Genomic DNA, 26,336 nt, shown 5'->3' with positions numbered 1-26,336 from the left:
GGACTTTGTACATCCCAGACTCTGTAACTGTAAGAAATAAATTTTATTTCTTTATAAATTACCTAGTTTCAGGTATTCTGTTATTAGCAACAGAAAACAGACAAATATATGTACTTTATTACAGATATGGAAAGCTGAGACAACAAGAATGAGAAACTTACTGCAGCTAGTTTTAAGCGGAGAAGCCACAATATGAGCTCAGGCTGGCTGGTTCTAGAATCAGTGTTCTTAACCATTTTGTCATATTACACTCTTTACTGTCCCCCCCCCCCAAAAAAAAAAGACACCCCTCCAGTGCACTAGCATGGTTGGTTCCCAGGGGACCTGCAGAGAAGAGCCAGGCCACCTGAATTCATATAGCCTCTCTGCACTTTCTACCTAAGTGACTTTGGGAATGTGACTTAACCTCTCTCTGCTTCAGATTTTTTTCACACATAAAATGTGAAGAAAAAAAAAAAATTAAGAAAAGAAAAAAAAAAGCACATACTTCATGAGGGGGCCGGAAGGAGTTCTCAATACATGTCCACATACTGACACTAGCTCTGTCCTATGTACTATGTCAGAATAAGATTGTCATCTTCCATACAACAGTTTTTCAAATAGTTACACAGTAACACAGCCCTATAGCTGGATTCCTCTCCCAGAATGTGGCTTTCAGATTGCTTTCCCTTCTGCTCATATTTTAAACAGCTCTTATCACACAGAGAGTTTTTCTTACAGTCCTTAAAAGGTTTAAGTTTATTTCATAAATGATGAAACTGTCAGTACCACTAGAAACTAAAGTGTTAAAGCAGAATTTTATTTTGAAAAGTTTGTTTCCTTTTTTTAATCTATTTTTCCTCCCACAACAAATACTTTAGTGCAAGTTACTGAGTCTGAAGATGTGCCAGTTATAGGGTCATGTTGGGCATTAGCTGAATGAATGATTGTATATTTTTCTTCTCTGTTACATAATAAGAACTGAGTCTTTTTTGATGCAAGAAGATACTTTGAGGACTTGACCAGATGCCTTCTAAATTCCTTCTAATCCTGAGATTTTGTGATTTGAGGCTTCTTCTGTAATTTTGTTCAAAGCACACACATACTGAAGTCCTCCTCATTTCAAAGCAGTAAGATTGTTACACATTTTATTTAGGGGAAATCTCATTTATAACTATATTATATATATATATATATATATTTTATATATAAATGTGTGTGTGTATATATACATATATTTCCCCAATTCTGTGTTCTTCTGAGGAATTGCTTCTTCAAAGGCTGATTAAACTGGTTTTAAAGTGGTTTATCTACTCCTGCTGCTTATTCTCCCAGTTGACATACTAATCCCCTCTCTATCTCACCAGATATCCTGTTGGTTATTTCCATCAGAAATAAACAAATGTTTTCAGTGATGGAAATCTAGGACAGTAACCTTCCATATTCTGGAAGACCATTAAGAATTCTTAACATGGGAGCAGCTTTTTGGAACTCTTAGCACAAATAAACAAAAAGGCCCAACCCAGCCATCAGTTCCTGTGATGGTGTGGGCAGAGTCTGGGACACACAGGAAAAAAAAAAAAAGAGCTTTGTGTATAGACTGTGATCAAAATTGATAATCCATCTGCACAAGGACCTCCCCCAATGGGGTTCACAGATAGTAAAGTAGTGAGGTGTTTGCAAACATAGTGGACAAAGCACAACGTGGGGATTAAACACAGTCTGTCTTTTCACGGTCACGGACCCCCTCAATATACTAAAATCTAACAATTGCAAATGCATTTGTATATCTGCCTATTTTTAAATGTTTTGGCCACTACCTAGTTCCATCTTTCTTACAAGAAATGTTTCTTGGTAAAGAATTTAGGATTTTAGTTAGGGAAGAAATATAAGTAATTACAAAGTACGTAACCCTTAGTAATTAAAGTTAATGTTTACAAGGTTAAATCTTCCAATGCCATGTCAATCATACCACATAAACCAAGATATACAAATAAATCAGATATACACAGAGACCAATGCAGGCAATGTTACTTTTGTCCCATTTTGTGTTTAATATTATTGAAGGTTCTATTAATGCCTTAAAAAACACAGAAACTCGGTGAACATACATCAATTTTTTGGAGGAACAGAAATATCCCAAATGCTTATTGTCAGAACTCTGGAAAAAGATATAAATTCTCTGTTCAGTATTTTAAAAATTGGTATCTAAATAATTTCATTTTGACCTAAGTTAGTAACCTAAGTCATCTTCATCAAGTTTTTGAAATTGAAAAAAGTTTTTAAGTTCCAAATATAATAAAGACTTAAGTACACACTCAAATTGGAAATGCAAATTTATTTTCTATTATACTTTCCTGGCGAAAAGGAGCTGAGGGATTTTTCCTTATCTTACTTTCTTATGACAAACATCATCAGGTTTTTTTGTTTGTTTGTTTTGTTTTTTTAAAAAAGCAAAATATAACAGAATTATAGTTGAGAAGACTAATTCCATATGAATGGTTTTAATCACACTCTGGTTGAAATCACTTCACTTGGTAATGAGCTCACCTTTTAAACATCAGCATTTCTCATATCACTTCTGGATGGCCTTGATGCATTCTTATATTTTCCCTCCACATGACCTCTTCTCTTGTTTTCTTGACTTAAAATAATGGCTTGAGGAAGATAACATGAGATTTAGTGACTCTGTTACTTTTTAAATGTTGGGCAAAGTCGGACTGGTTGATTATGTAACTCATCAAAATGGGATGTGTTTTCAATGTTCTGGGCTGGCACAGCAGCCTCAGAGACTGTCTTGGTTCCTCTTGCAGCTAAAGAGTAGAGTCCATTCTCTATCAGTCCAATGCCACGGCTGAAAAATCCAGGAAACAGATTACACTGAATGACACTGTTTAGAAGAGATTTGCATTTCATTGTGTTGTTTAGAAGAGATTTGCATTTCATAGTGCTGTTATAGGTGAAGTATTTCCTTGAGCAAAAATACTATTTACTCAGTGTTTAGGGGGAATCATTATATTTTATAAATGTAGTTGCCTTTCTCTGTGGAAAAGATTTTTTAATTTGCTATGATCATTCCCTCTCAACTTTTTCTTACACTCATGCATGCTCTATAACCTAAATTGCTTAAGTTCATTTAAAATCAGAGAAAAAATAAAAGAAAACCCAAGGGGATTAAAAACAAGCACAAACTAAACAAACAATTTTGTCATTACACTTTCTCCCAGGCAAATATTTCTTGCCATTTCCATTCTGTTTCAACAGAACAAATACGCTCGTGGCTCAATGATGAAGCCGTGTGCATATGAGTGACAAAACATGGAAACCAGAAAAGGAATATAAATGTAAATTAAACTTTTAAAATCCTCATAATGCAATAGGTTCTCTCCTTATTTATACTGTTAATGTGCATTCCACATAAATTCACATTTTGGTTCCAGGAGGCCATGCACCATAAGCCCTGAAAGCACAGACAACTATTTGTAGAGGGTAAACTAGAGCCTGTTGCCAATATCTACTAGTGGCAAACTTGCAAGTGTCTTCTGGAAGATTAATAAAACTATGTTGTGATTATTTGTTTTCTGGATTCTGGGGACCATGGAAATAGAAAAGGATAGAAACAAACAAGGTATGCTTTTTGAGTTTTTTGGGGGACTGGGTAGTAGTAGAAAAATAGGTGTTTTCCTCCGGGGCTTTTATTGTAGCTGAGAATGGTGAGGCTGATATTTCTGAGAGCACTTTGTCATTTTCCTCAGTCTTTAAGGGAGTGGTACGCTTTGGCAGTCCGGCTGTTGACAAAATCCGTCTTCTTAAACTGAGCCTTTGGAACAAGCAAATAGAAAAGTGAAAGGTAACAAAATTCTCACACAAGAAAATGCAGTTTTTTGGTGATTTCTCACCAGGGCCAAGTCAAGTGGGCCATTATTATCTGACTGTTCACTACAATACACTCCCTGTCAGTGTTCTTACCTTCTTGTAGGCATTATGGAGTTCTGTGTGCGCCCACAGAGAATACAGCAGGACAGAGGCAGCCTTACTTGCTTTGTTGGAGGCATAGCTGAAAACAAAAGGACATTGGTGAGAATGCATGAGGTTTCCTGATGCCGTCTTTTGACATTTGTAAATCTTTAACTGCTGTTCCTCAGCAGCCATCCATTACGTCAGGCCATTCACGAGACAAAACAATCAGATGGTGAGGTTTGGAAGGCAGGGACCACATTATTTTCTGTTTTAATCTTTTTAAACCACTAGCACAGTGCTAATAGTTTATAATTAAACTATAATTAAATATAAATATAAATTAAACTATAATTATATAATTAAATCCCTAACATTTTTGAGGAATAGATCCTTAGACATGTTCAAATCCTTGAATTTATTTATAGAACACAATTAAAAAACAATTTTTATTTAACTGAAACGTATTGATTGTACATATTTATGGGGTACAGAGTTATGTTAATACATGTATACAATGTATTAGCATAGTGATCAAATCAGGGTAGTTAGCAAACTCTTCATTGAAAAAATTTATCATTTCTTTAAGATGAGAACATTTTAGCCATTTGACAACATTCAATAAATTATTGTTAATTATAGATACCTAGCACTACTGTACACCAATAGAACTTATTTTTCCCATCTAGGAACACAATTTCTATCTGTATATTTATAGATGACAAATGCAGGAAAGTATGACTGAAAAATATATAGGTCTCTTAGACTTAGTCGTTCTACGAATGTAGTAGTATAGCAATTTTTCATGTTAATGAAAGGAATTCTTGTGGCAGCACTTGTTCAAATACTTTCAAAATCACTATACATTTTAGTATACAGCAAGAGGAAAACTTATTCCTATTATTAATCCAAGCCATCACTGAATTTGACATTGTATTTAGTTTTTGACATTCTGCTTTTAAATTTGTCCCAAGCTTCCCGTTTCTGGCTAAAGATCAGTGCCTTCTTAGATCTCCTTTTGTTGCATCACCTGCCTAGTGCATGGCTGAGGTTTTTTTTTTTTTAAATGAGTTTTATTTTCTCATATCATAGGAACTTGTAAATATGCAACCAAGAATAGAGGATGCAAACCTATATGGAGAGGAGCATGCAGGGTTCATGCATCAGCTAAAAGCCTTCACTTCCATAACAGCCTTGCAGGGAGGGTTAGTCAAATTAGCAGCTCACAGATTGTTTAGTACCTCATGGACTTTTCAGAATCACTTGGTAATAACTGAAGTACAAATAAATCCATGAAAGCTATGGGTCTCTAATATTCAAAATTGGAAAGCATTCTTAAATTACAAGGGTGTTATATTCATACAGTTTGTTTATTAGTTGGTTGTTTGGCACTGGAGATCATTTATTCAAAGATATAATGTTGTAAATGATAATTAGTTCCCAGGCCAGCCCATAAATTATAGGTCAGATATACAGTGTTCTAGTAAAAAGACAGCATTAGGCACAACTGGTAGAAGCTCCTTGTTGACTTTTTTTGTTTGTTTTGAGACAGGGCATGTGAGGACTCACTCACAAATGGATACTTGGGGCAACAGACAAGGAACAGATTAATCTTGCTAAACTACAAGAAGTTTCTAAAAGTGATGGCATGTTCCTATGTGCAACAATTGTTACGTCTGAATACTCAAATAATTAAAATCATACTATCTCCCAGTGATTTGCTTAGATGTTTGGATGGCTACTTGGAAGAGTCTTTTCTGTTTTGCAGCAATAAGTGACTCTTTCCACAAAGACTGAGCAGCTGTGATCTGCCAGTCCCTGGGGACAGGTGAGTGTTCCTTGTTCTTAGGGAACTTACATTCTAGCTAGTGCTCAGGGCTTGTTCTAATCACCTGATTCTAAATGTGGTTTTTCTTCACTGTGTGCTTTGCCAGAGGGGGTGCTGCAGAGCACAAGGGGCCTACACTGGGTGGGCTGTGGTGGAGGTGATATGTGTTCTTCCCAGGATACCACAGTTCCCTATCCTTACTCCTGCGCAGCCAAGCACACATATGTCTACTATAAGTGATGTCTGTTTGCTTTGCAACTCATTAGAACTAGGCTATAATAGCACTTCATTTCTGGTTATTTACAAACATGTATTTGTAACAAGTCAAACAATTCAGAGTTGTATAAAGAGAAAAAGATAATCTTTATGCCCCCTTCCGATCTCATCATTCTAGGTTAACTAACTAAGAATTTGGTTATGCAAAGTTTTTTATTCTCTTCCTCACTTTTTTTTTTTTTTAATGAGGAAAAGTTGAAAACATAGGAATAGAGATGTGGATGACTTATATGCATTAGCTATTCTCAGAAGGGAATAAGAGGTAGAAGAGATATCATCGAGAAACTGAGAAAGCAAAAATTTCTTGTAGGCTCCTTCCCACTGCTGCTCCCGGGCTATCCCCAGGATTCTGAGCTGTCTACTATGGCATCAGCTTCACAGACTTAAGTGAGGAAAAGTCCCTGTCCAGAGGATTCCCACTTTGCCTACATTCTTCTGTTCTTAAATCACAGCTATGGCTCTGGGAAATGAATTCATTAGGCCAATAAAATGCTGGAATGCACTACCAAGAGAAGTATGGAGTTTGACTCTATGTTGATATTTTAGAAGAGAATGGACAGCTGTGAGGCTTGGCTGATTTATGTCTTCACTTGCCCGATCACCTAGGACTGAACCAGATGATCTGGCCCAGCTTTACAATCTAGTCTGTGGCCATGCTGCCCATGGTACTCAAAGACTGGACATTCAGAACTAGATTATTTACTCATAGGCATGGTGGTAGGGAAAGCAGAGACAGCTGATGCACAGATGCTAAAGGACTTACTCCTCGCCTGCACTGATGGTCATAATCTTCTGCAGGCCCCCAGTATTTAGAAGGTCTCGTGCATTCTGGTAACTATTTTGGATGATATTGTTCAACGTGTAACAGGCAGATGCTGTTGTTTCAGTGAGAATATCAGTACTCGGGACTGTGTCAGGAATTATGGAAACCAAATCGGGTAGAGTTTCTTTGGCTACAAAATGAAAGAAAAAGAACGTTTGATTAAAAAGATTGTTTCTTAATCCCAAGATCCCAATACATTTTCGGTAAAGAACATTAAAAAAAATAGTTGGATAACAAACACGAAAAGATGTAACCTCTCTAATAATCAAATTAAAAAAAGATTTTCTTAAAAGAGGATATTCTGTGCTTAGTATATTGAAAACCATTTCAGAAAGCCATTTGACAAATGTCAAGAATTTAAAAATTTTTCGTAATCTTCCATCAGTAATTTCACTTCTGGGAATTCATTTTAAAGATATCACTTTAAAAATGGAGAAAGCATTCTGCAGAGATCTTTAAGTTAGTACTATGTATAAGTAAAAATTTACAAAAAGCCTTAATATCCCAATAATGGGAATATGATTAACTAAAATGCACCATTTTATGATAGGTATTATGTATCCCAAAACATATCTATAAAGCATGTATAACAAGAAATATTTATGTTAATTTTCTGTGTAAAAAATTAGTATACTTATTCACGTAAAGAATACATATGACATTATAATATTATGAAAGAAAATACACCTAAGAAACTCGAGGAGAAACACACTAAAATGTTCATTGGTAGTTGCTTTTCTACAAAAGTATTAATGATAAACTAAAAATATTTTTAAAAAAATTATCTATTTTTCCAAAGTGTTTTCAATAAATAATACCTTTATTTAAAAAAGAGAAATGAACTGTTTTAAATGTACTTTTTCAATACACATGTAACTTCTTGGGTATAGGTTTGAGTTTGGCTTTTTCATAGTAACAAGAGAGGTATTAATGTTTTGTAGTAATAAGAGAGGTATTAATATTTGATGACTTCACTATAATTTGTCCTGTGGTGTGTATTTTGGGGGTATGAATTTGTACTTGATTTTTTGTAATAATTCTTTTCATGTATGTTTTCTTCTTTTTCTCTAAGTACTTTAGATTCTCCTTAAATGACAGTAAGCATGATTCTGCTGCTTTTGTTGCTCCCCACAGTGTGGCATTTATAGTGGATGTATAACAACATTTGTGATAAATTTTATTATTCATCTGTGTTATGTGGCACCTTGAACCACACTGCTCTCTTTATGATACTGAATTGTAATTAGTTAGTGCCTGTCTGTATTTCAAATGGAGCTATGGGTTCCTTGAGGACAATTATTTACTTCTGTGTTTCCAGTATCAATCGTTATACTGAAACAGGGAAGTTCTCAAGAAAAGGCAGTGAATGATAGGCAATCCTTTGATAATACCTGGACCTGACTGACAGGTAAGACATATCTTCTGCTCAAACGCCTGGATGCTTTCTTTTTTTCTGTTATTTTAACCTCACAGCATAGTGTTAAAAGCTCAGAGCTCAGCCTTTGAAGCTGGTCTTTAATTTCAGTCCTGGTTCTGCCACTTAATGGCTCTGTGTTCTGGGCAAGTTACTTGACCTCTCTATGCTTCATTTCCCTAATTCACAAGATGAGGAAATAACAGTATCTACTTCACAGGGTTGTTTTGAGGGAATAAATGGATTAATGCATTCAGATGGTATCACTGTACCCTGCACACAGTTAACTCTCAATAGATGCTGGTTATCATCAGAAAGCTTCCTCCTTTTAAGAAGAGAAACCACAGAATAAAAGGCCTTAAGAACATGAATCTTCCTTTCACTGAATTTTAGGTAGTCAACAAGGAGATAAGAAGTCTGAAACACAGCATAAAACGCTCAATTAATCTGTTTACAGGGTGTGGTAATGGCAGCTGAGACCCAGGCTGCCTACATTGAGAACTGTCCTTGACGAGAGATTTTCTCCTCTCTTCCCTCACCACAACCATGAATGTCCACTTCTGCAGATCAATTCTAAGGTCGAAAGTTACGGTCATGGCTGAGGGGGAGTGAGCTTTATAGTAGATAGAGTCTTTAACATTTTACATTGTGTTTATTTTTCTTAGAAAAATAGCACAACAGTTTATATATGTGTATGCTGACAATGCTAAACACCACAATATAGTAGGGGAGGATATGTATCTCTATCAAGCCCCCTTCCCATGTGTGCATTGTGCGTGTGTGTGTGTGTGTGTATGAGTATGAATGTATATGTATATATAAGTGTGTTTGTGTATATATTTTCAGACTGCATTCTGGGCCTGAAAAAGACATTTAATAGTATAATATAAAATTGAAGGCCCTATCCTGATATTGGAAGGTTATAGCTTAATGTTGTATTGTTGAGGGAGATTTCATTTAATGCTTAATCTCAATGTCTTAAGAAGCTAAGACATTATTTTGATGTCTGAAACATTTGTAATGATAAATAGATGTGAATTGGGATTCTAGAGATGTATTCAATACTTCCTGGTGCTTGCATGTACATTATTTTATCTGATCCTGGAAAAACACTATTAGGTAGTGATTTTTTTTTTTTTTTTTTTTTGTCTTTTTCGTGACCGGCACTCAGCCAGTGAGTGCACCGGCCATTCCTATACAGGATCCGAACCCGCGGAGGGAGCGTCGCCGCGTTCCGAGCACTGCACTCTCCTGAGTGCGCCACGGGCTCGGCCCTTAGGTAGTGATTATTAATCTCACTTGGTTTAGAGCAGTTAAGTGACTAGCGAAGGTGACATGGTTTGGCAGAGTAGCACTGTGGGATGCAGACTCACATCTTCTGGGTGAGATCGGTTATACCGTCACCATTCCACATTGCCTATCTTCAAGTTTTTGAGAAAATATATGTTTCAAGTTTATGTCTGTAAGTGTAAGTAAAATGTGACAACTTCATTCCAGGTCAGCACATGAAAAGTTTTACCTGGCCTACATATCTCTCACGAGAAACACAAAGCATGTATTTCAAATTGATTTGCATTAATCTTGGCTATTAAAAGCCTGAATAAAGATAGGTACTTTTACTTAAATTACATATTTGACATAAAGCCAATTTGGAATTTTAAAATTGCATTTATCTTGCTGAAGTCTCTCTCTCTCTGTTGTCCTTAAAGTGAGGTTCATCAGTGGAATCATCTTATATAAACCATGGGGCTACAGCTCTACTTTCCTAACAGTTAAGTGAATGCAGAACCTGAGGCCGACAGCATTTCTGCCTTGAAGGCACATGCATAATGTGTAAAGTGCAGTTATTTACCTCCGCAGTATTTTAAAGATGGAGTCAATGTTTCATTTAGGAAAAGAAAAAAAATAGTTAAAGGATAATACACTTCCATTGAAGTCCAGCACAAAAGCCTGCAAAAGACAATGGGGAGAACACTTTCATAACTTTGAGAGAGCCTAAGGCAAGGTTTCTTTCAGATTTCACTGAAAAACTTCCAGGCTCTCTCTATACTTATAATGGGCATGAAACCATTGTATGAAACCTCCTGTCAAATGTGCTGCCAGCTGTCTTTGAAAATGACATTACTAAAACATAACCGTAGACTTCAATATCCCTGGTGCTATGTGTGTGTGTGTAGATTCCAAAATACAGCCCATTAAAACAAACAAAAATTTATTTATAATTTTAGTGGCCTTTTGTGAAAAATTGAAAAAAAATTGAAAATTGTTAGAAATGACCAATTTATGGAGCATTAGGAAGCATGCTTAATTTTAGCTTTATCCTTTTATCTCATTTTATAGTTTTTTACTTGGTTCAACAAACATTTATCAGATATTTCTTGGTCTAAGCAAATGAATAAAAAATAAGTTATTTGATAATGTAACATAGTTATCATCTCTGTCAATAATACAGATGCTCCAAAAACAGGGCAAATATGTTTCACTGTATTTATTTGAGAAACTATTCATGCCAAATCTGCTCTATGCAGTCACTTCTTTTTGTTTTTGTTTTTCTTGTGATTATATGTCTATCCTCTTTTTTTCCCTCTTTTTTCTTTATTCTAGTCCAACACACTAGAAGCCAAGCTTCTAAAGTAAACAATGGCTACACATGTGTTTTTTTAATATTCTATAGGAGTGATCTTAAACAGCCACATGGAGAACTTTACGAAGGACAGCTACATTGATTAAAAAGACTTCACTGGACAGGATGGCTGAAGGACAAAAAATATGAAACATATTACTTATCTTGTTAATTACTAGTATGGTCTAAAACTTCTCTACTGTAGTAATTAAAACAAAACAGTGCTGGATAAGAAACATCCTATTTGAGATCCAGTGAGATGCCTGGCGGCACCAAAGTCAGGCCTATTTAATATCTCCTGCTCTTTGTTCTCATTTCTAGTTCTTCATTGTGAAAAGGATGTGATATGGACAATGCTTTATTGCATTTGCATTTTCAATATATACATATTACATGTAGATGCTTTCATTAACTCACCAATTTCATTCTTCAGAGAATGATTCCGAGACAAGTTCCTCAGCAGGGAGACTGCGGTCTTTCTCACATTTAGATCACCAATGTGCAGCATCTTTCGGGCGTGCTGAAGACCGTTTTCCTTCTGGACAACTGTCTGAGCTACTGATGTTGGCATCTGTTTTGTGAGACACATCCTGTAAGTGCTATTGCGTTTGATATCACAGAAATGTTAAGCTTTCTATAGATTGCTAGAGGTTGAGGAAGATGTTTTAAATGATTAGAAATGTGATAAAACCAGTCTAAGGATATTTTCTTCAAATTCTTATTAGGTTTTCAATTTAATTAATAGACAAAAGTTTATTCAATACTTTTAAATGCAGTGTTGGATTTGATTAGCTATTATATTGTTTGTGCTTATGAATAAAATGGGTCTGTCTTCTCCTTTTCTTATACTATACTTATCAGTGTTAGAATCAAGGTTACATCAGTATAAAATTAGGTAGTGTTTTCTCTTTTTCAATCTTTTTTCTATCTTCTTTTTCTATCTTCTTGTATTCAGGTGTAATACAAGAATAATTTCATCTTTGTGGGTTTGGTAGAATTTAGCCATATAGCTATACGGATTCTGCATTCACCCAGAAAGTCAACTGAGTTGAGAAAAAATTTAAAGGGCGATATCTTTGATTATCGTTTCAATTTTTTTACTGGTGGTTGGCTTAGTCATCTTTTCTGTTTCTTCTTGTTCAAGTTTTGGCATTTTATGTATTTCAATAAACTTATCATTTCTGAACAAAATATAGTTTATTCTGAAAGAGATACTAGTCTTTTTAAGAAAGGAATTATTCCTAGTTAGATTATCTGTAATTCTCTGCTCTGTATCAGAGGCTACATGTGCAAGTTGCTGGTCCAGGTCAAGGTCCACCAGAAGCAAGTCTTGTATGGAGTTAGGCTGACCACTTACTTTCAGGGTGTCTGAGTACTGACCAGGCCCTTTCTTGCATCAATGAATCTCCAATACTGGGGCTTTAGCTTGTGTCAGTGACTTTATATTAGATTTCTATATGAAGCTAATTCAAGGCCATCATGTCCAAAATTCCTGTAATTCTTGACCATTCTTCAAAGTGTTTATCTTCTCTGTTTATCTCATCTAAACACTGCTTATCCATACTGCTGTAAGACCCTCCTCTTACACTTTTCTACTCTATCTTCTAGAATGGGGATTCTTACTCTAAGGTCAAGGAGAGGCTGGGAGGTTCCTAAAACCATTTTTGTGTTTGTAATCAACATTCCCAGGGAAATGGTCCCTAACTTTTATTAGACTCTCAAAGTGTCCATGACTCAAAGAAGTTTAATTACCACTATTGAAAAGATTGTTCTATAATAAATAAATTACAATTTGTCTTTCCCTAATTTGCAGAACGTTCTGTTAGACTATTTGCTCTCCTCTGAGGAGAATCCTTTGCCTGTAGCCATCCAGAGAGGAGGCTATTTATTTTGTCAACTCCTGTATCTTGGGCCAGAAGGTAGGTTTGGCATTCCTTTCTTTTCCCAATGGCCCTTCTACACAATTATGTCTTCCCTCATATGCAAAAGCCATGCTCTTCTCAGTCATCTGACCAGCTCAATCACCCCTGTGACATTTTCTTTGTCATCCCAAGACCTATTGGTCCTTCTTCAACATTTACCAGGCTTTGGAACCTGGTTCATAGCCTTCTCCACCTCTTTTCCATGTAGATGACCAAACTGATTACCTCACAGTTCTTAAGACTTCCCCAAAGTCATTGAATTTCATCTCCTCTATACATCAGACACTCACTTCCATGGTCACACGGAACCTGTGTTCACCCAGAGATAGCTTGCTTCTGAAACATACACTCAGCAATGTCAGGCTCTGAACACTCTTCTTGTTCTCTTTGATCTCCTACCTCACTCCTACCACACTTCTCTTCAGCCTTATCTAGAACTCCAGTCCCTTTATCCCAATCTTCATTCCCCACACCTCAAGATATCAATTCTCTCCTGTCCTTTCTTATTTAGACTAGGGCACATGAACCATCAGATCAAATACTGTCTTTCCAATACTCTCAACAATTCTGTCATTCTAGCTTATTTTCACCCACCCATCAAAACTGTAATATTGGGTTCATTTAGTTTTTTTGTCTATTCTGATTTTATACTTGGTTACCAAATATTGCTAGAGCAAATAGTGCCTTTGCAGATTAGTACTTCTGCAAATTTATGGTCTCCAATCTCCACTAGGAACTCAAAAGTTGCTAGTTAACTTGCTGCTTCTTAAACACCAGTGGGGATTTCAAAGCCTTACACTAGAATGATCCTTCTAAAATTTAATCTGATTATGTTTCTCCTCAGGGTTAAGCCTTTTAATGACTCCCCACTGCCTTCAGAATGATGTTCAAACATCTTAGTATATTCAGTCCTTCATAATCTGGCATCTTCTTTTCTCTCCTTCCTTACCACTACTCCCTCATCCTCTGGATTACACCTATCCTAAACTGCATCTATCTCCTATTAGACATAAGCTCCTTGAAAAAAGGAAATGTATCTTATCCATCTTTTTTCTCCCTTAGTGCTTTGTATGGCACCTAGTACAAGATATATAAATGCTTATTGAACTGAACTATAAGAATGATATGCTGTTAGGTTTCCCTGAAGATTTATCATCTCAGAGGGTGCTTAAAAACAAGATGAGGTATTAAGATGGATTAAAAAGTCACAAGGTATTTCTTAAAATTTTTTTTTCTTTTAAAACATGAGATGCTTTTAAGATTAAAATCTTGCTTTACATGTTTATCATACTATACCATTTAATGATATATGCTTAAATACAAAAAAAGCTTTAATGTTAATTTATAAAAATGATCACGAAAACATGTGACTCTAAATGAAGTCTGGCCTCTCAAATGATGTTTGCTCATCTCAGGGAAAGCATAGCAAAGTCTTATTAATTCTGATTCACTGAGGGAAATGGAAAAGTCTGAAGTGGGATGGCTTTAGAATTTGCTTAATAAGGAAAATAAACAATCAGCTTTATCAAATAGAGATTCTGTATTCCAGCTTTTAGGAGTCTGTGAGAATGACTCCTAGTTAGTTGGTCAACTGTTTGCAAATAGCACTTCTAATCCACATCATCCTGATTACTAATGAGGGTGAGCAAATGTTTTTAACTGCTTATTGGCTGTTTCAATAACATCTTTTGTGAATGGTCTGTTTAAGTCCCTTGCCGATTTTTCTACTGGGTTGTCTAATTTTTATTGTTAACTTGACGACTCTTACACAATTTCTGGATACCAAACTTTGTTACTTATATATGTTGCAAATATCTTTTCCCACTCTGTGATTTACCTTTTTTACTGTCTTAACAATGTCTTTTGATACCATAAATTGTTAATTTTATACAGTCAATATATCAAGTACTTACTTTATGGCCAGTACTTTTTGTGTCCACTTTTAAGAAATCTTCCCTATTCCAGGTCATAAAAATATTCTTCCATCTTATTGTTTAGAAACTTTATTGTTTTACCTTTCATATTTAGGTCTCATTACTGTTGGAACTGATTTTTAGGTAAGATGTGAGGAAGGGAGTATGTTTCACTTTTTAATAATGGATATCAAATTAAGTGCTTGTAAAGTGTTTTAGAAACATGAAAAATAAAAACTGTTTATTTCAATGACTTTTAACATTTACTATGCAACATTTAATCTTTTAATTTATACTGTACCTAAAGAGTTTGCTAAACAGGTAGATTTTATCAAACCATCCTTTTTCCTTGTTATTAGAATGACCATTATATCTGAACTAATAAAGTTTAAATTAATGTAGTTTTACTAACTAGAAATTGCTGTCATCATTTTATACTTAAGTTATATAATCTGTCTTTTAGGAAGCTATTTATTTCGGCGTAGGTTCCTTACCATTTAAGGCACATGGCCATCAATTGCTTAGAACTATCTCAGTTACGATCCCATGGTCAATGGACTGGACATTTTCTGGATCTATATTTAATGGCCTACTTTTCATGTTTTTTTATTTGATCATTCTGTTTAGAAATTACAAAAACAAGGATCTTTATCACACCATCTAAACAATAAAAAATTAGAAAAAGTTATGATCAGAAAGCATATACAAGAGTACTTTGAAAAGTTTGTGAAAAACAGAATTAAAAGATATGAATTTATCCATGAACTTTGTAAAGACTCCTCATATATATAAATCAAAATTTTAATAAAAAGCTCTCACAACTTAAAAGAACAATGGCCTTCATATCATTTTCCCATGCTGCTAATGATTTTCGCCTATAAATCTATAGTCAAATTCAACTCTAACAATTATGAGTATGGATTAATCCAGTTTAGTAGTAGGCCTCTCTTTAGGAGACAAACTAGATGATTCAGTCTTATTCACCACTATCACTTAGCACTAGGCTAGTGCCTATTATGCAGTAGTTACTCAAAAAAATGTTTGTTCAGTGAATGTAGGAACTTAGGATCTATGTAACTACGTATTCAGAGCTTAAGTTGCACAAATATTCCTGTATCCTCAGGAACATGGAAGCACTCTCTGAATTCCATGGGAGGTTCTACAAACGTCTGTCTGTACATCAGCAAAGTAAAAGAAATGGTTTTCGGAAACTAGCATGGGAAAATAAGAAATAAAATGATAAATTAATGTCCTTGTGTCCTTAAGGATCCCTGGTAGTTCCCTGTTTCTTTCTCTTTGTACACAAGTACTTTTTGCAGAAAATCAAAGAGATGAAAGTTTGGTTGTATTCTTAACCGCAATGGTAAGATAAGAGAAATATTGGTTTTAGCATTTCAAATTTTATTCAAAACAGAGAGCAAGCTTCAGTGTAAACACACATATTAATGAATAAATATGGTTTCTTAAGTGAAGAATAAATAATGTTTTCGTTATCTACAGAGTGCTTTTCTCTGAGAAAAATTGGAGATTGGCCATACAATGAACTATTTTCGGGGAGTTTATTCTAATAATTTAATGATCAAGGCAAAAAATATAAGCTTAGTTCAAATAACTATGTATTTATAGAATCCCTAAATATGTAGAATGGTACAAAATACATGGGGAAGGGAATAAGCTTTGACTGTTTTATATATTTTGACTTTCCCTGGTATAAAGTAAGTGCATCTGGAAAGAAAATTGGCTCTTTCTTTTGTAGTTGAATTTCCAGTACACAAAAGCACAGATGTCCTTTCCAAGTCCACACTGCAGTAGACATCTGTTGTTTTTGCCTGTCCAGCATTTATTCCTCCTTCTTTTGGTAATAACACTCTGATTTTCCATTAGGGAGCCATTTCTATACCATTTCAGTCCATGCAGTACAAGTGTCAGTGACCATCACCTGCTCAACTCATGTCCCTGAAATTCACATGTGGGCAGATCACCCAGACCTGGCCTGGCCAATTAGAACATCCAGCGTATTGGTTCAGAAATGAGCATGAGACCCAAACCAGGCCAGTGAGACTCATTCTCTGAGTTCTTAACAGCACTATTGGAAAAATAGCAACATTTTTTCTTATGGGGACATTGGGCTGGTAAAATGTAAGCCTGAAATAATTCATGGCTATCTTTGTTACCATATGGGCAGAGCATTTGAGAACAAAACCAGTAGAGGAAAACAGTGCAGAAATGGAGAAAGTCATAATTATAATCATTGGAGCACCTAAGTCCAGTCATGACAGAAAGAAGATCCACCCTGGACTTTTCAGTTCCATAAGCCAAGAAATTCCTCTTTTTTGCTTAAACCACTTTGAGGTAGGATTTTGAGACTTGTAACTGCAAGAACATTGACCAAAACAAATATCTACAAGTCTTTCACTTGCAGGCTGACCCGGCTTTGCAGAAGCTGAGGCTGAAAGTCTGGGAAAGCTGTAATACTCTCTAGTAATTTATCAGAATTGTCTGGACTGAAATGAGGAAACTTTTGCTCTTACCTCATCACTTTACCTCTGGACCCAATGTAGCTATGCCTACATTGTCATTATTTTAAAATAGTAAATAAACAGGCATGATACTTACTGGTCCACTTCCAGCTGTGAGATTCTGGAGAGCTCCTAAAGATGCTTCCTGTGTGTAGTTTCGGACACTCTTGGCAATCAAGGACAAATACATCCTTATCACAATGGAGTGCCACAGCCACTCCACACCCTTGGGGTTGCTCTTTTCCTCTGGCAGTGGCATGTCCTGGTATTGCTAACAGCACACACAGTGGAATCCAGAATTAATGCACTTCAAGTGATGTGTCCAATCCACACCCAAACCAAGAGACCAGACATACTGTCTAGAAAGACTAATAATTTTCAAAATAAGAAGCCCTTGAAACATAAATTTAAAAAGTAAATATGTATGATTTCCGATTACAGTCATGCATTGCTTAACGACATGGATATGTTCTGAGAAATATGTTTTTAGGTGATTTCATCATAGTGTGAACATCATAGAGCGATATACCTAGGTGGTATAGCCTACAACACACCTAGGCTATATGGTATAGCAATTATAATCTTATGGAACCACTGCTGTATATGTGGTCTGTGGTTGACCAAAACGTTGTTATGTGGTTCATGACTATACTTAACTTTTAGCCCATGACAATTATTTCTTCCTAACAACACCCCACAACCCTTAACCTTACATTTCACAGTGAGAGAGAATTCAGAGAATTAAGCATAGTCTGTTCTAGAATGGTTTTCTGGCTGCTTTTAAGCTAAAAGCTAAATTAGTTACAATCACCCTGAAGATAAGAAAAACAGGCCTGTTCCCTCAGAGTCTTGTGAAGTTATCCAAGATAGTATCAGGGTTCTACATTTACCAGGTGTTCTCCAAGTTCACAAATACTATGACACTCAGAGGAGTACGGGAGGTCACATTCTTTCAGTTTTTATGTCAGTACGGAAATAGATATTTTTTCCTATGGGATTTGACTTTAGTATGTACAAAGTTTATTTTTAGACTGCTCAAAGCCAAATATCAGGGCTGCCTTTAATGTTAAAACAACTTATATACTATTGGCCATGTTGCTTTAAGCCTATTTCCTAATCTATAGGGCACACAGCAATATGGTTTAATGGCTAACAATGCAAATCTGGAGCCAGATTGCCTGGGATTGAATTCCATTCCCTCCACTTATTTGCTGAATTATTCCAGGAAAATTAATTAACCTTTCTGTACCTCTGTTTCCTCATAGGAAAATGAGGCTATTACTAATACATGTCACATAGGTTTCATGTAAGGATTAAAATAACTAAAAATAGTATCTGACATATACTAAGTATTCAGAAACACATAAACACACACACACTTTCTTTGTCTCTGTCTCTGTCTCTTTCAAAGCCGTTCCAATATACCTCTTTTACTTTTCTGCTTCGACTGCCAAAACACCCAATACTTTTGTCATTGTCAGTCTGGACGTTCCGGTTTTGAATATAGAAGTTCTGGGAATATCTCTCTGGGAGCTCTGCCTCCAGCTGGTAGGAGAGGTTATGAAGAATGCAAACACAGTTCTCTGTGGCCTGAGAAAACAGGACATGAATATTGATCATGTACCTATAGGTATCCTTTTGCAAGTATAATATCACAGGACTCATTAGGCTTTAGCTCTTCCAGGGTTTACTGGATTCAGCTGGGTATGCTTGGACTGTGGGGTAGCTGGGGGAAGTGAAATGAATATAGCTAGAAAGACTAAGGCTAGATCATGAATGGTCATGAGGATAATGCTAAGAAGTAGAGGCTGAATTTCTTAAAACAATGGAGAACCTTTCTAGTTTTTTAAAGACTATGCCCAGAATGACTCTGCATTTTAGATACATATCTTAGTAGCCATATCGAGTTTGAGAATAGGAGGAGATATTTTTCCAGGGACCTATTAGGAGGCTATTGAAATGATCAGTGTGAAAGATGCACAAACTAGGACAGTAGTAGTAGCCTTAGGAGGGGATAAAGTAAAAGTCTTTTCAGAAGGAGAATGTATATGTCTTGCCCAGTGGATATGGAATGTGAGGGGAGGGAGGCAGTCCAATCTGATTCAGATTTCTGTCTCTTTTGGTGGATGGTAATAATTATTAAGCAGGATTATACAGAAGAAGAGCAAGTTTGGAGATGAGGGAAGAGGTAAATGTAAGTTCATTGCTGAACACGTCGCATTTGGGCTCCTTTCAAATATCCACATAGAGTTGTTAAACAGGTAGTTGGAAATTTGGGTCTGGAAAACAGAAAGGAAAATGAGGCTAGACCGATTTTAATATTTCTAAGTATGTACAGGGTAAGGGAAATCTTAAGCTCAGCAAATGAGTCAGTGAGTAGATTTGAACCCAAGCAGCTACTCTAAGAACACTGGGAAACATCTTAGTAAGACAAAATAGATAATTTAATATGTGAGATGTTTAACTCATGAATTACCTTGTCATCTGGCTGATAATCTGCAATGGTTCCTCTGACATAATGCACCAGCGAGTCAATGAGCCCGTCACACCTTCTCATCACTTTCCTCCCATCATGGCCAGCTGAACTCATGTTTCTATCAGGAAAAACAAACAAAAAACTATAAGTCTTAGGACAGGTATCCAATGTGCCTTTGTGTCAAAGCTTTACTCGATGCTTCTCTCAGGTGTTTACGAACTGGCAAATCTGTAAAAATGTGACAGACTTGTCTTCAGGTCAATAATTCACCAACTGCTTAATGGTCATTGAATCTGTACATAACTTCTAAATATATCCATACAACACGTAATTGTGTTAATAAATGTCTTCTGTCTACTTCACTCCAAATATTGAGGTTCATGTCTATAGGCTGAACTCTCGTTATTTACTTAATCTTTTTTTAAAAGTGTAGATATAAGGGAAATGTTTTGCAACTAAAAGAACAAATGGCACATTAGACATAGCAATAAACTGGATGTCCAAGTCTCATTCTGCTCCATGTCTTAACTCTAAGTAATACAAAGTTGCTCTGAGCCTCAGTTTCTTCATTTGTAAAGACAGTGTGTTGGACTTTTATTTTGAAGTCTTATAGATATCAATATAAACTGTTATTGACAAATATTAAACCAGATGCTCTAAAATGTGATGATTCTATAATTAAAATGGCAGAGATGTCAGAGAAAACACAGTTTGCAGTGTGTAAGACCAAAGTCAAACACATGACCTATAAATATCTTTGCACTTAGTCTATTTCTAATTTTGCTAAGCCATGACACCTTTCTATAAACAGTAACTAAACCTACAAGTGTAAGTTGCTTCCTTATAGAGAAATGAAGCTTTTCAAATACAGCAAAGTAATGCATTTGGGGATTACACTGCAGATTCAGATCATGTTTATATTCTGGTATTGTGACTATCTTCCTTTGGATTTAAGTTTTTCTTGTTAGCATTAACCATTTAAAAAAAACCTTTTACAAAAATGTTAACACCTCAACCAACAAGAATGGCAAAAGAATAGTGTCTTTAGGTTTTTAGAACTTGAGAACCACCCCATTCCCTTTTGCTAACATTAATTGCTAAGAACTATTTATATAAACTATATCAGACCTGTTTCTTTTACTAGTGGGTAGAATATCCAAAATATATTCAAGACCTTTTGTTTATTATGTTTCAGTGTCATTCTGAACATCAAAAAGAACTAACTTTGAGACCTTTCATTGCCTTATTTTCATAATCTTTAAAATAATGTAATTATACTGAGTGATTTCAAAAAGGGTTTCTGTCCAAAAATACTGCTTTCAATGCATATTTGTCAAAGAAGCAAATGTGCCTAGCATTATATCAAGAACTAAAAGAAACACAGGGGAGTACACAATACTGTATCTCTCCCATGGAGATCATGTCTATAGGTTGAACTCTGTGAAACTGACAATACTTGACTGTTTTTAACCCACAAAAATGGCAATTTCATGACAACCCAATAGTTGAGGAGATAAGACTAACACACTTAAAACTAAGAATATACTAACAATTTAGTGGCTACTGAATTGATACAGTGAAATTTTTGATTTTAACAAAATCCCTTTTGTGACTCTCATCCTCACTTGACTCTTCCAACTAAAGATTTGCTTCCTTATTTTATTATTACTGTACCTGAAAAACTTTGACATATTGTCCATTAACAAAGATAATGAATGGGCTCATAAACTGGAAATAAAGGCATTTTACTATACTTTTTTCTCAAGAAATGATAATTTAAACCAAGATCCTTTCTTTCTTTCTTTTTTTTTGTTGTTGTTGTCTTTTTCGTGACCGGTACTCAGCCAGTGAGTGCACCAGCCAGTCCTATACAGGATCCGAACCCGCGGCTGGAGCGTCGCACTCTCCTGAGTGCGCCACGGGCTCGGCCCCCAAGATCCTTTCTGAGTCCCTTAAGAATCACAGGATTTAGGAGCTTGACAGAAACTGAAAAAGCATCTTTTCTAGTCTCCTTATTTTACACATGAAGAAACCGATACCCAAAGAGTTTAAGTTACTTTTCCTGGTGACAGTAAATTAGCAGTAAAGTCAGGATGACAGAACTGTGAGTTATTCTGTGCCCAAGGTGGCTTCAGAATGGAGCAATCTTCATCTAACATTCCTTCAGTCTGCCATTTGTTTAGCAAATACCTTGTGTTCTCAACTACAAGATAATGTTATCATGTTTTAAAGCTTCCCTTTGACCTTTTCAACCTCTGGCTTGGATAAATGGCCGGAGTTTAAAATTGCTTTGACAAATCAAAAGGTCTGTCTTTCTCACTAGCTAAGCCTATTATATACTTTACAGATGGATGACTTGGCTTTGTTTAATTTCAGGGTGTTTATTTTGGGTCAGAATGGTAATTTAATTTGGCAGTACTGCCAGTTCACATGTACTAACTGTTGCCTTGTAGTTTGGTATTATCCAGACTCTACTTGCTTGAAATGAAACTTATCAGGGGTTTCTGGCAGTTGATACCTTTGTTGACAGAATGTGATGGAACCCCATGGCTTTAGTACTTGTTCCTGCGTATCAAAAATAGTTCCCACCTTACTCAGCAACCCAGAAATATGAATGATAAGGGTAGAGTATTTTATACCACTACACCCATGTAAGAAGTCATTTGACAGAAAGTAATTTGTTATTGTACCACTCTGAAAATAACTAATAATTGTAGGAATTGATAACCATCTTAAAGTATTTTTTCAACAGCTAATAATTAAATTTATGGGAGTGAGAAAATCAACATGGCCACACTTGAGCAGAATTGACCTTTTTACAAAGTATCTTCTGAATCCTGAGAAATATTTATTACTGTTTCTTATATGTAACCCAATGGAGGTTTAATGTGGAAAATATCTCAAAACTGTACTCATAAATAAAATATACCAAAACAATTATCTTATTGAAAAGTAAAAGAGAATGAGCATACAAACATAGTAGTTACTCAAGAAAAACTGATTATCAGAGGTATCAATAGAATATATTGAAAATGTTTAATTTACTGCCCATGGTTTGAATCTGATTAAATGATGGGTTTATTTCCCCTGGTATAATCTAGCCCAAGTCTGAATAAATACTAGGTAACTTTAAGGAAATTAAAACTGTATACTGTTGTATACTGACATTTGAAAAGCAAGTCCTTGGATTGGGGGTTGAAGGCTAGTGTCCAGGGCCTCACGAGAGGGGACAAGTGAAGCAGAGCTGAACTGCTCCTCACATCCAGGCAGGACTGTTTGGAGTCTTCACCTCCACTGGGACCAAATGGGAGAACACCAGTTGGACCTATAGCCAGTGTCTGATATGAAGAAGAATTTTTCTAGCAATATGACCTGTAATGGAGGGGAAGAAATAGAATCTGAACCTCTGCATGTCTCTGAAATGGCCACAGAGCTTCACATATTTCGGATGATTCAGGTGTTTTATCTGAAAGCAAATCTGTGACTTGCCTCCAGGACTGCTTATGTCCGACATTCCTAAGTGTCACAAGGAAAAAGAAAAAAAGAAAACAAACACCCTGGCCCTTGCTAGAATTAAAAGGAAGAATGGTATGTCTCTGTTAAGATTAATAACAGTGTGACTAAATCTTAAACTCATATGGTAACCCCCAAAATGAGCAATGTCAAATGATAAAAATAGCTGTAAATTTAGTGTTTGTACTAGACATTATGGTAGGCAATTTACAAATATCATGATCTGTAATTTTCACAAAATTCCTGAAATTAGGTACCTTAGAATTCATTCTGGGAAATTCTGACCTGTGACTCTCATTAAAAATCATAATTAACTGCTTTTAACGGGATTTTTACTGGCCCTTCCACGTAAGGTTGTCTGTGTGTGGCTATGTGCAGGCATGCTGTCAAATATACCCAGTTGACCAGCACTGAAAGGAGTTTGTTACAACACAGAACGTCCAAGCTCAGTGTACGTTGTATGGTCAACTGGCCTGGGGAAACAATGAGCTGATAGGAAATGTTTAAAGTAAAAGGCTACCAGGACATGAGAATGGCAGACAACAATAGGGTTGGAGTGCATCTTTTTGGGATGCTTCATCAACAAAATAAGTAATTCTAAGAGGCAGAATATTTTCTTTTTCTTTCTTTCTTTTTTTTTTTAAATGGGGCTATTTCTCCTTGATAACAGGTGTAGTTTCCTACTAACACGCAGTTTATGTGTGCTTGGTATACAAGACCTGGTGGCTATGGGACCAGTCTTAAAGTTCTAATCATCATACTGTGATAGAAATCAACTCAATATTTTATTATTATTATTATTATTATTATTTATTTTTATTGATTATATATATTTGTGGAGTACAAAATATCAGTACATGTGTACAATATATGGTGATCAAATCAGGCTAATTAGTATACTCACATTTACAAGACATAGTCAGTCTTTATGACCCTTAAACTAGTTTCTCACCAACCCCAACTCCCTCCCCCTTTCCCAACTCTAATAACCACAGTTCTGTTCGCTTTCTCTCTCTTTTTTTTGGAAGATTAATGTATTATTGTGATTCTTTCTTTCTTTCCATTCTTTCTTTATTTTAGCTCCCACTATGCGTGAGGACATATGGTATTTTTCTTTCTGTGCCTGGCTTATTTCACTTATAATTCACCTCATGGTTTTTAAAAATCGTAGATGAATCTTTGTGTTCACCAACAATTACGATCCTCCCTAATGCTGTGTATTGTAATTTGTGCAGTAGGGCCCCAAATGGTACCAGTCAGACTAGACAGAGTCAGAGTCCATTCCAAGACTGAGTAGGTACTTGATAAGACATTGGTTGATAAGGAAGCATCCTTCTTCCTCTTGTTATTTGAGATTTACGTCTGGGCTTTTCTTTAACTCTCAACTGATACATATCAAACAGTCGGACCTTGTTTGTGATTAACCAAGAGAAGCAGCAGAGGCAGCTTGTGGTTGCTCACAACAAAAGGGAAGCCTCATTTGAACTGGCAGAGGAACAAAAACTCTATGCCAGAAGAAGGGCTTGTCTGTTACTCTGAAGTCAGTATCAGTTCCTGAAGGTATCAGCAAATATCGGACAAATTCAACCATCCAGTCTGCAAACAGAAGCAACATTGGGAGGTAGAACAAGGTTCTACAATCTACACATCTTGTTCCTTTAGGACAAGCAAAATTAACTGAACAAAGATATATCAAGAAACTAGAAAGTGGTAGAGGAGAAAAATCTACCCTTAAAAATCCTTTAGCTCTGCTTTCCTGCTTTTCAGGGCCTTGCAAAAGAATTCTGAATAGTCAGTTCAGCCAGTAATCATCTGGCTGGTAGGCAACATTCACTTCCTCTTGATTTAGCTGGAATAGGTTGTTTAGGGTAGAGTGCCAAATCCTATTTAAAATCAATTAGAAACAGCAAACTGTAACTTAAAAAATACACTTAAGAGCCACTGCAACTTGAATAAGCATTCTTGACACCTAAAGGAGATGTCTGGAATTCCAGAGTAGGATTAATAAAGATGCTCAAGACCTAGAGTAGAATAATATGATGCTCAAACAGTTCGTACCTCCAAGACAGACAGATTTTTAACCACAGGATATGACAAAGTCATCAATTGCTTTATCCAAATATATCATCCCACTCATTTTTATAATGATGAACTAATACATTTTTAGTAGTAGTTCTAACTATGATGATAGCCCTAACTTTTTGGAAAGAGATTTTCAGTGTCATAAGATACAGTTCATAAAACACCACCTCCAATTTAAGCTACACAGATATTTTTCTGTAAACATGAAGATGCTTTTAAAAATCTTTGACACAGACATTCTTGGGAACTTCTTTTTCTGTCCGAGACTTAATTCAGAAATTGAGGCGGAAAGACCAGTAAAAACAGTCCTCTTGCAATAAGTAAAAATGATCCTTTTGTTTTCTTTGCTGATTCTTCTTCCTCCATATTATACCTATGCATGTCTTGTCAGGAAGTCAATATTTATGAACTGATTGATAAGAATAAAGAATTTATTTAGCAAAGAGGAATGTTATGTAATTTCTGTGAAGTACAACTTTTAACACGGGCCAATCTGGTAAGGACATGAACAGGAAAGTGGTAAATTTGCAAGGGGGTTGGTTGCTTGTAGATGTGCTGCTTGACATTTCCAATGACACACATACTCTTACAAACACTGGGTTCAGGAAGACTAAAGAGGGGTGACCAGGTAAGCATGGACACATTTGTTCTGATTGTTTGATTTCTTTGCTTTAACAACTTAAGAATTGTTGAGAGATTTCAAAATAATGACCTAAAATCCCACAATCATTTTTAAAAATCAAATCTTATTTACCCATATAAATACCACTTATTCCTTTTAAACTTAATTATAGAGAAATTTACAAAGTAATTCAATTTATTAAGGCACACATTTGTTTGTATGTCTAAAATAACCAACATAAAATGTGGTTACAACTGATAGTGTAACATTATTAAAACACTGCTAACTCCATTATTTATGGACTTCACATTGCTTATGTCTACACATCAAATGTGAAGAGTTTAAATAATTAGACAAAGAACAGGTTGAAGTTGATGATTCAATTGTCT

General features: G+C 35.7%; 1 protein-coding gene across 1 annotated transcript in view; it reads right to left on the bottom strand.

Moving 5' to 3' along the window:
- Positions 1–3,375: 3,375 nt before the first annotated feature.
- The window catches only part of PKP2 (plakophilin 2), a 74,042-nt gene continuing 51,081 nt past the window's right edge, over positions 3,376–26,336 (bottom strand). Inside the window, exons 7-13 of the mRNA XM_063075587.1 lie at positions 19,731–19,848; positions 18,680–18,844; positions 17,352–17,525; positions 11,318–11,471; positions 6,804–6,993; positions 3,949–4,036; positions 3,376–3,799 (exon numbers count right to left, since the gene is read on the bottom strand). Of these exons, the coding sequence (XP_062931657.1) occupies positions 3,731–3,799; positions 3,949–4,036; positions 6,804–6,993; positions 11,318–11,471; positions 17,352–17,525; positions 18,680–18,844; positions 19,731–19,848 (958 nt within the window). The 3' untranslated portion in view covers positions 3,376–3,730. The remainder of the gene's footprint in view (positions 3,800–3,948; positions 4,037–6,803; positions 6,994–11,317; positions 11,472–17,351; positions 17,526–18,679; positions 18,845–19,730; positions 19,849–26,336) is intronic.

This window comes from Cynocephalus volans, chromosome 12 (genome assembly GCF_027409185.1).
Source record: "Cynocephalus volans isolate mCynVol1 chromosome 12, mCynVol1.pri, whole genome shotgun sequence".
Classification (NCBI taxonomy): domain Eukaryota; kingdom Metazoa; phylum Chordata; class Mammalia; order Dermoptera; family Cynocephalidae; genus Cynocephalus; species Cynocephalus volans.
This window is presented reverse-complemented; position numbering and strand designations above follow the sequence as displayed.